This window comes from Zootoca vivipara, chromosome 14 (assembly GCF_965207765.1).
Source record: "Zootoca vivipara chromosome 14, rZooViv2.hap1.1, whole genome shotgun sequence".
Lineage (NCBI taxonomy): Eukaryota > Metazoa > Chordata > Lepidosauria > Squamata > Lacertidae > Zootoca > Zootoca vivipara.
The window spans coordinates 3,122,153-3,135,240 of record NC_142597.1 but is presented as its reverse complement, the minus strand read 5'-3'; the positions used below and the strand labels follow the sequence as shown (position 1 = coordinate 3,135,240).

General features: G+C 44.5%; 1 protein-coding gene across 2 annotated transcripts in view; it reads right to left on the bottom strand.

Annotated features, from left to right (window-relative positions):
• The window catches only part of PDLIM2 (PDZ and LIM domain 2), a 59,408-nt gene that overhangs the window by 13,033 nt on the left and 33,287 nt on the right, over window positions 1–13,088 (bottom strand). For both annotated transcript variants that reach the window (XM_035139380.3, XM_035139381.3), the window contains exons 4-6: window positions 9,445–9,514; window positions 5,754–5,947; window positions 4,064–4,136 (exon numbers count right to left, since the gene is read on the bottom strand). In XM_035139380.3, the coding sequence (XP_034995271.3) occupies window positions 4,064–4,136; window positions 5,754–5,947; window positions 9,445–9,514 (337 nt within the window). The remainder of the gene's footprint in view (window positions 1–4,063; window positions 4,137–5,753; window positions 5,948–9,444; window positions 9,515–13,088) is intronic.

Here is a 13,088-nt window from a genome sequence, read left to right as displayed (position 1 = left end):
TCGGTTGCACAAATCAAGCGCTTTCATTTTCTTGGTGGGAATCAATTTGTACCTGCAGCAATTGCTGCCTATAAGGCAAAATCTGCCTCCCAGCTTCTATACAGGATCCCCTTATGGATATCCAGCTTTAACAACAAAGTAGAAGGAGTTCAATCATCCTTCTTTCAGCAAATCCTTGGAGTACCAAAATGTGTGCCATACTTAGCTATCTGTGCAGAATTGGGCCAACACCTTCTTGAGACAAGAGGTTGGATCATTACTTTTAAATATTGGCTAAAAATCCATTTTAATACCGATCCAGATAGCCTGATATCCTATCTTCTGAAAGACAACTATAGCTGTATTTGGTTCTCTAATATTTCCAACAAACTCAGGCAACTAGGCTTCTCAGAGGATTCCCTCCTGACATATGAGGACTCATATATCTTTACTCTTATTAAACAGAGACTGCTTGATATTGAACTCCAGAAACTTCACCCTGCCCAACCTCTAGTATGCTCGCCTGCCTTCTTGGGGCTGCCGCCGCACCAAAGATTGATACCTAATTATATATATGACCTGATATCTCCTTTTTATCGCAGAGTATTTATGTTGGCCCACCTAAATGCTTTTCCGTCCTCCGTGTTATCCGGAAGACTCAAAGGCATCCCCTACTGGAATAGATTATGCCCTTGTGGCCAGAAAGAGGTAGACTCTATGGCTCACATGATTCTGGACTGTCCCCTTTCTATTTTTTTTATTTTGGCCCCCTCTTATCCTTTATGAGACCTGGAACCCTCCCCAACAAGGAAACAGTGGTCCAGCTCTTGCTGAGGGATGACTTCCCCGAAATTACCAGAATTATGGCCCACTACTTGTCCAGAATTTATGTAATTAAAATCAATACATCTAGCCTTCAACAATGATAGCTGAGGATCTCTTGTGTGCCTTTTCCTCCTCCTGCTCTCCATTATTTCTGTATGATGTAGAGTTACTATTTATACTAATGACCTATATGTTTTGTATGTTTTGTCCTTGTTTTTATATTTTATATATATGCTAATAAAGGTGTTGAATTGAATTGAATTGAATTGAATTGAATAGGAATGATCCATTGATCTGTCCTCTGTCCAAGCCAGAACACTAGGGCTGGCCCAAGACAATTTGCCCCGAGGCAGACCACAAATGGCATGGGTGAGTAAGCATTTATAGCAGGAACAAGGGTGTGTGGGGGGGGATAAAGATCTACAACAGGATCTGCTGCCCCTGTGGATCCTGCTGTCTCAGCTCACCTCCTGAGTGGCCCAGCCCTGTAGAACACACATGCCTAATCATGCCAGTAAATCTTTCTTTGCACCCAAACTTTCCAACTGTGAACACCAGGAAGAAAAGAAACAGACTGACAGCCTGCAGCAGGTTCCTCCTTGATTTGGGGCTCACATAAGAAATGCAACACTTTTAAGTTAATTACTGCTCTCTGCATCTGAAGAACTGCACGGCCAAGGAATTTTTCTGGGGCAAATAAGATAAGAGGAAACCAATGAGGCCTAAGCCTCATTTAACCACCCTCCAACACTCAAATCTCAGCCCCCACCACTGATGCAACCGCTGGGTAGGGAGGAGGCCAACCAATGGGGCCAAGAGCTAAAGCAAATAAATGCAGAGAAGGAAAGAAAAACATGACAGAGAAGCCAAGGGGTTGAGGGGCTGGGGCAAGCAAGGTGCCAGCTGGCAAGCACTGTGCTCTGGGGCCAACCTCCCTACCCAATTTGGGCTTGAAAAATAGGCCCAGAACATAGAAAAAGCAGAGGGTGGCCAACCCCTGGAGCCAAAGCAAGCAAACAAACAGCAGCACCCAGCCCAAAAGCAACAGGAGAGTGAGATGCCAGGACACATGGGCGAGGAATCAGGAGGTTCAACGAAGACCATAGGAGGAGAGGGAGAACAGGGGCATTCCAGAAGGATCTGTTATGAAATGTAAACTGAGTAACTGCGCTGCAGAAAGCATGCTGAGGAGACTACATGTTCTGAGCATAATTAAGAGAATGCAAAGTAAATCGTTTGCTTGGTTTTAATTATAGAAAATAACAGAAGTTACATTAACACTACAAAACATGACCCATCCAGTGACCCACCCACCAGGGTACTGAGAGAGGTACACAATGCTCCTTATATACTGTACCCAATTGCTGACACAGCTTAATTCACACAAACTTAACATCACCTGCTGTCCTGCCCCACAGCTGCAAAACCAGGTCATGACATTTACTTCTGGCTTTTAAAGAGATACACATCTTGTGAAACAATAATGAACCTTAAACCTTAAACCATTCAACAGGATCACCCAGGGAAACCGGCTAGGAAGCTCACTAGACAGGTCCAGAAAGGTCTTGGGATCTGTAGCAAAGCATGTCTAGGGAGCATGGGAGCATCCTGTAATCATTATTATTGGCAAATCAACCTTTGTATAGTACTTTTGAGTGTTCAAGGAGTCTCACCTGCACTAACTAGGTGTAATCCATACAACAACCTTGGAATTATTCATGCCATGCCACAATTAATTATTATGCCATGCCTGTCTGGTCTTAATTCTGTGAAGATCAGGATTAAACTGGAGAAAGGTAGTGGCGGTGAGCTTTATATTTTAATGTGTTTTTTTAATGTTCTGTTTTGGTGGACTGGAGTGGGGCTTTGCTTTTGACACCCACCTAAAACCTTCAAGACAGTGCAGCCCAAAAGCAAAATTCTGCAATTTAAATTATGCAAATAAGGCAGACATGCTTCAATGGACTTAATTTACATGCTTCATTTCATTGCACAATCTGGAACTGTCCCCACGCCCATCTCTCTCTCACAAACTGGCATTGGGATTCACAAAACACATGGGTCCACGGAAGAGAAAATATTTGTGTAAGATAGAAAGAGAGGAGGATAGGATGGCATGTGTGTGCATTGCGGGGGGGGGGGGGGGGAATAATGGAAAATGTTCCTATTGAAGAAGCCAGAGACAAGTGCATCACCAAGGCCCCTCTGGTTTTTAAGCATTTAAAAAGCAGAGAACTGCCCACATATTGTTAAGTTCTCAATGCTATCATACCAAGATTAAAATGATGATAGGCTTGTTTTTTTAAAAAAACCAGAACTATGCAAATTCTGTAGAGTTTAACCACCGTCTGCATTGGAAGCTCTCTCTTTCTCTTTCATGTTCAATGTGCTATGATAAGCCACGGATCCTCTGTGGACATCCATACCTGTGGCCTTTTCAGCTCTTACCCCAACTATAAAAAAACTGAAGCACATGTCACAGAATAATAGAATCATAGAATTGTAGAGTTGGAAGGGATTCCAAGGGTCATCTAGTCCAGCCCCCTGCAATGCCGGAATCTCAATGTCAATGTGTTCAATAGAGAGAAGGCTCACAATTCCTTCTCAAAGAAGCAATTGAGAGATACCTAAACAAAATGGAGCTAGAAGATGGCAAAAGGATCCTGTGAATCTCTGTCTGTCTGTCTCTGTCTGTCTCTGATGTCGTTGCAAGTAAAAACTCAACATAAATTCTTGAAAGCTACAAGCTGCTGACATTACAGGAGATGCTCAGCTGAACAGTGTTACAGGAGCCACTGCAAAGCTGTCTCAGGACTGAGGGTTTCCCACAGAACACAAGCGCCCCCACCAATAACAACCCCACAAGCAGGTCCCTTTGGCAAAAGCAGTCAGGGGGATTGCTTTGAATAGACACTTTAATAGATCCCAGGAGGAAGGAGAGGCAAGCAGAGCACTTGCCAACACCCTGCCTCTTGTGTCCATGAGACGTAGGTGGTGCCTCCCCAAACTGGTTCTGCCTCCCCAGCTTCCAGCTGTTGCTTGGAGACACCAGATAAGAACAAGCAAACATCCCTAGCCAGGTGTGTTGCTAACACACAGTGACAGGACACAGCAGAAGCAGGGCTACAGAAAACACACTTATAGGACAGGGTTCACCCCCAACCATACAGCAGCATGGATACATTGATGGTCCTATACAGATATTATCCTCAGGGCTCCAAGGAGTCTCATAAACAGCTTGAGCTTTAAAAATCTTTACCTGCTTGCTGCTTGAATGCTGCTGCCCATAGGGTTCGTCAGAGATTCCCAACGAGCTCTCCAGAGAATGTAAGCTGAAAGGAGAACACAGACAATTGGATATTACAGGGAAGAAGTAACAAATAATTATCAGGAATGAGAAATCAGTGGCCCTCTAGATGTTGCTGGACTACTACTCCCACCACCCAGAACTTTGTTGACAGTGTTGACACACACACACACACACAGAGAGAGAGAGAGAGAGAGAGAGATGATGTTCTTTTAGGAGGGAGAAAACCCAAGTTACTGTGAAGAGCCCCAAAAGGCGCTCTCCATAATGGAGTGCAGTGCACTGGCATCTGAATGCACCCTGACCAACGAGAAAAAGATATTGGAGTTGTGGACAGCTCAGTGAAACCATCAACTCAATGTACAGCAAAAGTGACAAAGAAAATTCTATATTAGAAAGAAGACTGAAAACGAAACAAAACAACATTACAATGTTAAAATCTATGGGGCATTTGGAATATTGTTGGAACAGTTCTGGTCACCACATCTCAAAAAGGATATTACAAAACTGGAAGAAGATAAAGAAAGGGGCAACCAGATTGATCAAACAGACAGCATATCTTTCCAAGAAGAAAAGATGAAGCATTTGGGGCCTTTTAATTTAAAGATGTCCAGAGGGGACCTGACAGTTGCTAATAAAATGATACCCAAATGAGACAAAGAGAGAGGCTGGATCAGACTAGGCACAGGCAAACTTAGCCCTACAGATATTTTGGGACTACAACTCCCATCATCCCCGACCACTGGTCCTGTTAGCAAGGGATGATGGGAGTTGTAGCCCCAAAACATCTGGAGGGCCGAGTTTGCCTATGCCTGATCTAGACACGTCAAAAAAGTGTTTCAGGAAAACACGTTGTAAACCTCAAAGTGGGAAATCTCCACAGAGCCATCTGGTATCACAGTGTAAAAATGTATATAAAACACTTTTTTTTTTACTAAAGTAGCTGAGTCCAGAGATTAGACTCTCCCATACAGTACTAGAATTGGGGATCAGCGAATGAGTTTGATTGGAAGTCGATTCAGGTCAGACAAAAGAAAATATTTTATACAATGCATCAGTAACTTATGGAATTCACTGGGCAGCAACGATTTAGGCTGTGTACATATCCATGTTTACTCTTCACCCAGTGTGCTTCCATTGCTGGTTTGGGAAGTGACATACAGATGACATTAGTCACAATCCATACCAGGCACCCCCAAACTTCGGCCCTCCAGATGTTTTGGACTACAATTCCCATCTTTCCCTGGTCCTGTTAGCTAGGGATCATGGGAGTTGTAGGCCAAAACATCTGGAGGGCCACCGTTTGGGGATGCCTGATCCATACCTTTCCCATATCTATCCTGTTGCTTCTTATGAAATACTGTGTTTTGTTGCATTTTCCCAAACACCCCCTTCAATTCAAATGCAGAAAGAGAGTGACCTAGCTGTGTTTTAAACCAGCCTTAAGACTGATTTAAAAGGGGGTTGCAGCTGCTACGACTGACCATGGAGATTCCATTGGACTGATGCAGCAGACCTCAGAATTCCAATGTTTTGTGGGGAGGACTCTTGCCAGGAAGAAACCCACAAACAGAGCATGGAGGCATCTGGCTTGTCACAGGAAACAGGATGCAGAGTTACATGGATCAGGATTATTATTTACCTGCGGCTGTTCACCACAGATTCCCCTCTGCCCTCATTGGGTAGGTCAGGCCTCTGGGGACTGTATGGGCCACCGGCTCGGAATCCAGGAGATGAAGGAGAGTAGGGACTGCTGGGCCGTGGACTGATGGAGGCTGGGCTGGAGTAGGAAGATCTCACGGAGTTCTGACCATCGTCTCTGGTTCTTACAACATCCTACAGGAGAAGTCCATAAAAAAACCATGTCAAGACAGATAGGCTGCATAGAGACACATAAATCTGCTTTATCATTGGTCCATCTAGCTCATAATTGTCTACACTAAATGCAACAGCTCTCCAGAGTTTTAGGCAGAGGACATTCCCAACCCTACCTGGAGATGCTGGTGTTGAATCACCACCTTGGATCACCACCTTGTCGTGGTGAGTGGGCTTGCATGTTCCTATGACCCTTGTAAGTGAAACCGTCGGGAATCTCGTACTCCCGGCAGGGTCACCCAAGGCGGTAAGGTCAAAGGGAAGGAGCTAGACAAAGAATGATCCAAGAAGTCCTCCATGGCAGAACAGGCGGATGATAACAAGCGGTATGTTACAACGACTGTGAAGGCGGATGAAGGCTGCAGCAGATAGGAATCTACCGGTTTGCCGTGACTACTTCATGCCATCGGAACAGAGCCCTACTGAGAAGACTGTGCGTTGGTCAGTGTGCACTGATCTACACACATAAAACAAAATCACATACAGGTGTCTTCCAAAAACCCAACCCAAAGCTCAAAAGTCCCATGGCAATCGGCAAATGGTAACGGGGGCAGGATCTTAAAATCTGGAAGCCCCTAGTCATGAACATGGGCAGTAGATACGGATTCAGTCGTTCTGACTCAAGGAATGAGGCAGTTGAGCAGCCCTTTTTAGGATCCACTCTGCTCACCCCCAAAAGGGGGAGGGGCTAGAAAAGGTGCCCTAAACATAGTCTGCCTCCCTTTCCCCCTGACTGGATTACCGCGCCCAGTGGGGTCACCACCTAGTGGTCGTAAAAGACAATTGAATTTTGGATCATGGAATATACGAACTTTGTCAAATAACACAGACAGCGGGCGTCCTGAACACAGAACTGCCATCATTGCAAGAGAGCTGCGACGTTTTAACATTGATAATGCAATCGTACACACCTAGCATTAACTGGCAGAGAGTTTGGGAAAAATGGGTGCAGCTACACTCAAGTAACAAACTGTCAGCCAGAGTAGACATCTCAGCAACAGTGTAATACCCTGCAAGAGTCTTGGTCTTATTTTTGATAAACTTTCAACCCATGGCAGTAGCTGAAGTAGTGTAGGAGCAGACCTCTGCAGTGAAGGGCCTTTCACAGGGTGCCTCTGCCAATCAGAGTGAAAACTACAAAAAAGATTGTATGTCAAAAAGGTAGGTGGAGAGACATGAATGCCCAGGGGCAGAAGCCCTTGACGTAAACCTCTTAAGCCTCAGCATTAATGGAAACAGAAATTCAGCAACAAAGGCAAGCAGAGGCCTGTATAAGTGAATGACCTATAAGCACCTGAAAGTTTGTTGAAGAGCTGACATTCTCAACAAACTGAGATGTAATGATACATTTCCATGGAGCACATATATTCATGTCCTGGCAGAGATATGTGATCACAACTCAAACCACAGTATGTTTTTTCAGTGGTACCTCGACATCCGAACGACTCGACTTCCGAAGGTTTTGACTTCCAAAGTCGACAAACCTGGAAGCCTTTTTGCCGCACACGCGTTCTGCGCCTGCGCAGAAGCGGCACGCACAGTCGGCGCATGCGCAGAAGCACGAAACGGCCGCGGAACGGATCGTCTTCATAAGTTGAGGTACCACTGTACGTGTCTCATGTTGGCCTCTTTCTATGTGCACATGTCTCTGTGTGTTTAACAATAAGAGATCCGAATCACGGATCTGCTACAGGTGTCTTCCCCAAACTGGCACCCTCCAACTGCCACCAGCCCCAGTCAGCACATTGGGAAAGGCATGTCGAGTTATACCTTCATTCTGACCAAACTTAACAGGGTATAGAATAGAATTTTATAATATAAATACTGGAGATATCAGGCTGACAACAGCTGCTTTTTCCATTTTGTATTGGAATTATCTGAAAGCAAAGCAGTACTGGAAAGCTATCTGTGAAATGGTTGAATTGGGGTATCTTTTTAACAGATCCTTTGAATGTGTGGATTGAAAGTGCTTGATGGCTTTCTGCCAATAGGAAAACAACCAGTTTGGCAAATAACCACTGCAGCTAAAATTGGTTGAGTGAGATACTGGAAAACTGACACTGTTCTGTCAATTGTAGGATAGCTAAGGAAGATTCTTGATACTGATGAAGGAGGAAAACTTACATAAATCATACACAGGCAAATAAAGAAAGACATTATCCCAATACAGTATTTGAGTTAAATGAGACAAGTATAAGGAATGTTGGAATGCAAAGCATCCATCAATGTTTGTGTTGTCCAGTGGTTTTCACTTTGTGCCTATTTGTAATGTTAACTTTTAGGGAGAAGGAATATTACAGCCCTGATCTCTATAGTATGGCAGATGAGCTGCAATATTAATGCAGTGGTGGGGAACTTCTTTTTTAGACCAAAGATTGCAGTTCGTAGTTGGGGGCGCATGCTAGTGGTAGCTGGGGCAGTGGATGAGACTCTGTGGATGACTCTGTGGATGAGACACACAGTCCAGCTGTGGCCCAGCAAACAAGTTTCCACAGCTACAGCTCTCCATCAGGGAAGCAAGAGGCCAGTTCAAAAGCTCAAGCACAGATTCCTGCTAGGCCAAAAAACTGGAGGCAGTTATTGAACAGGTTCAGTGAGAGGTATAACCCAGGCAGGAGATGTGGCCTGTGAAGAGTTCTGAAGGCCAGGTAAGAGGTAGCAGGGGGCCACACTTAGGTTAGATTTGCATGAATGGGTCAAGGGAACAGTGCCCAGTTGCCTTTCTGTATGTGACGAGGAAAACAAAAAGGCAAGTAAAATCATTTTATTCCTGTTAAATAATTAGCTCTCTTAATAAATTGTTATGCAGCACAGTTCTATGTAAAAGTAAAACCCACTGGTTTATTCCCTAGGTACTATTTTCTAAAGTTTTATCAGATGTATTTTTTAATATTCTGTCTTGTTTTAATATTTTTAATTTTATTTATTGATGTTTTCAAATCTCTGTTAGTCACTTTGACAGCAATAAAAAGGTAAAGGGACCCCTGACTGTTAGGTCCAGTCGCAGACAACTCTGGGGTTACGGTGCTCATCTCGCTCTATAGACCGAGGGAGCCGGCGTTTGTCTGTAGACAGCTCATGTGTCCACCAGGGTCATGTGGCCACCATGACTAAGCCGCTTCTGGCGAACCAGAGCAGCGCACGGAAACGCCGTTTACCTTCCCGCCAGAGTGGTACCTATTTATCTACTTGCACTTTGACGTGCTTTCGAACTGCTAGGTTGGCAGGAGCAGGGACCCAGCAACGGGAGCTCACCCTGTCGCAGGGATTCGAACCATCGACCTTCCAATTGGCAAGCCCTAGGCTCAGTGATTTAGACCACAGCGCCACCTGCATCCCTTGACAGAAATATGGGGTGTAAATTATTGACAAAAATACATGCATAAAATGCATGGTTCAGGATGCCCCACCATGTACTTTAATCTAGAGATTGGTGTCAGAAGCAGAGGGGTGCTCACCTGAAACCGTATGGACAACAACTCTGCTGAACTCTCACCATTTGTCTGACTGGGAGAAAATTGTTGAGACCTGGAAAAGAGATGAAGAAGATTGATAGGGAACAAAATAGTCAGTGGGCTAGCAATTTCCTTGACCTCTGTGCTACTCAAAGCAACCACCCGCAAGGCCTTATAAGCAGGTGACCCCCTCCAGTCTTGCAGTGCATCCACAGGGTTCAAAGGTCATTAAATAATGAGATGCCACCTCTACCCCTAAGCTTGTAGAAGTTGATATACTTACAGCAAAACATTCTAAGTGGTTAACATATTAATATATAAAATGCACTCAAATTACAAATGGAAATTTAACACACAGTATCATATCTTTTTTTAAAAAAATGACATCTAAAAATTGTGTTCCTAGCTGTCATGATTACAGGAGCAGTATAATGTTTATTGTGTGACCAGCATAGGTTGCAAGCAGAATTAGTCAAGGAAAACACAGAAAATGTGTGACCAGTTTCTACTCAAATCTGAGGAACCAGGGGGTAGTTTTATTTTGGTATGTGCTGATTTCAAAAAGTGCTAAGATTTCTGGTCTGGTGTGTGGACCATATCCCCATTAGAACCTTGAACATTGAGTAGCCCTCCCATGAACACACACACACACACACACACGAGAGAGAGAGAGAGAGAGAGAGAGAGAGAGAGAGAGAGAGAGAGAGAGAGAGAGAGATTGCTTCTCCCACAAGGGTGTTCACTATATGGCTTTCAAATGAGGCACAGATGGCAAGTATGAGAGCTACCCTAATACTGCTGCCCTCCCACCAGGATGAACAGAGAGCTGCCATCCCATATATGGATCAAAGCAGCCTTGTACTACCCCTCAACTAACCTCCATCAGAGGAGGTGCTGGCTCCAGCCGCAAAACAAGGGGAACGGTTGGATACCTCCCCAATCCCAGACTCTGAAATTGGCGGGGTGGCGGGAGAGATGCGGCTGCCTTTATATTCTCTCAAGAGGAATGCATCTGGGGCTTTGATGTAGCTGAAATCTGGAATTCGTTAAAGGGAATTAAATCAGGCAGGGGAGGGTAGGCAGTGCAGTGAGATGGGGAATGCAGAGAGCAAAGGGGATGACAAATAGGCGGGATATGGCATACCCCACAGGGCCACATCTTTATGGTAAGCATGCTTCAAGGATAGTTTGTATTCTTTGGGAAGTGGGTGGGAGGAATATTTTCCAGATAGCAGTCCAAGCCCAGAGGTGTTTATTGCCATGAAAAAGAAAACCACAATTACTTTCAAGGCCTTTGACAAGGTGCCCCATGATATTCTTGTAAAGAAGCTGGTAAAATGCGGGCTAGACAATGCTACCATTCAGTGGATTTGTAACTGGCTGACTGACCGAACCCAAAGGGTGCTCATCAATGGCTCCTCTTCATCCTGGAGAGTAGTGACTAGTGGGGTGCCACAAGGGTTCTGTCTTGGGCCCAGTCTTATTCAACATCTTTATCAATGACATGGATGATGGGCTTGAGGGCATCCTGAGCAAGTTTGCAGATGACAGCAAATTGGGAGGGGTGGCTAATACCCCAGAGGACAGGATCACACTTCAAAATGACCTTAACAGATCAGACAGCTGGGCCAAAGCAAACAAGATGAATTTTAACAGGGAGAAATGTAAAGTACTACACTTGGGGGGGGGGGATGAAAGGCGCAAATACAGGATGGGTGACACCTGGCTTGAGAGCAGTACATGTGAAAAGGATCTAGGAGTCTTGGTAGACCACAAACTTGACATGAGTCAACAGTGTGATGCAGCAGCTAAAAAAGCCAGTGCAATTCTGGGCTGCATCAATAGGAGTATAGCATCCAGATCAAGGGAAGTAATAGTACCACTGTATTCTGCTCTGGTCAGACCTCACCTAGAGTACTGTGCCCAGTTCTGGGCACCACAGTTCAAAAAGGATACTGACAAGCTGGAACGTGTCCAGAAGAGGGCAACCAAAATGGTCAAAGGCCAGGAAACAATGCCTTATGAGGAACGGCTTAGGGAGCTGCGTATGTTTAGCCTGGAGAAGAGAAGGTTAAGGGGTGATATGATAGCCATGTTCAAATATATAAAAGGATGTCGTATAGAAGTGGGTGAAAGGTTGTTTTCTGCTGCTCCAGAGAAGCCATGGGCATAGCCAGCGAGGGGTGGGGGGGAGCTGCCCCTCCCAGAAGCAAAATAATAATAATCACTCCCCCCTTCATTTTATACCTTACTCATCTCATCATCATCATCCCCACCTACCCACTTCTCACCCCCCCACTCCCACTTTTGTCACTGTTGTTTGACTGCTGGTTGGCCTGCCTTTAAATTGAAACCTGCTTGTCTGACTATTTTTGAGAGGGGAGCCTTCCCCCCCTTTTCTTTTTTTTAAAAATAACAATAATTAAAATACTGTGGTAGAAGGCTGGGTGGAACAAAGCCGGGAAGCTGTTAAAAATTTGGGAGACTGAAGCAGGAGACCGTGTTGGGCGCAAAAAAAATGCAAGGGGAAGAGGGGGTCAACCCCAATGCATTTTAAACCTCCTCTCAAGGAATGGTAGTGAGGGGAGAGGTGGGCTGAAGAGGGCCACGAGGAAGCACAGGCCCAACCCGTTGGAGGAAGGCCTGAGCCCAGAGTCCCACTGGGAAAGACCTCTGGGTTTTGCCTTATTTTTTCCCCTTTTAAAATATTTTTGATTTTTTAAAAAAAATAAGTTAAATAATTAGTTTTTGGTTTATTAAATACAGTTATATATTACAATTATACATTTTTGTTATTTAAACTGTAAATATCATGAAATTATGGTGTTTTTCTCAAAGTGACACATCACCCAAGTTATGCTCAGTTTTTTTGGCGAATTTTGACACACCAAGCTCAAAAGGTTCAGCACTAATCCTACCTCCACTTGGCAATGTTGGGCCTTGTTGCTGCAAAAGGCCTGTTTTCAGTTGGTTGGGCCTGTTTTCAGTTGGTTGCTGTGGAATTTTGTGGTGTCATCTGGTGGCGTGGCTTTTGAGGCAGCAGTGGGTGATCTGCCTTTCTATTGGATGCTGCTGGAGTCTTCATAGCTTCTGCTGGTGACGTCTAATTTGAGCGCCACATTTTTGTGTGTTTGTTTAATCATTATTTTAGGTATGAAAGGTTTGCTTTTTTGGAAAAAAAATTATGCCAGATCCCTCACTGATGGGCATGGAACGTTGTGGCCAAATTTGTTACATTACAGTTCGGCGGTTACGGAGAAAGGCTGTTACATCTGTGCGCGCAATGCCTACATTTTAATATATATAGATAAGTAACTAGCAGGGTACCTAAATCACGGCAACCTAAATCACTGTTTGTAAGGAGGGGGTGCAAAATAATTCCCAGCTCCTAGACTTTTAAGTGAGGGACAGTCAAGGACAAAACTCCTCAAAAGAAAAAAGGCACACACAAAGAAGGAATTATTTTTCAAATCTGCATTATACCTTGGGTCCATCTTTATATCAATTTGTCTACAATGAATGGCAGCAGGTCTCCCGAGTCTGCCAGGGATTGAACTGAGGACCTACCACTAAACTAGGGTCAGACACACTTCCCATGGTGCCTGTCAAGGCGTCTGCTCTTCTCAATTTCTATTTTTTAAATTGAG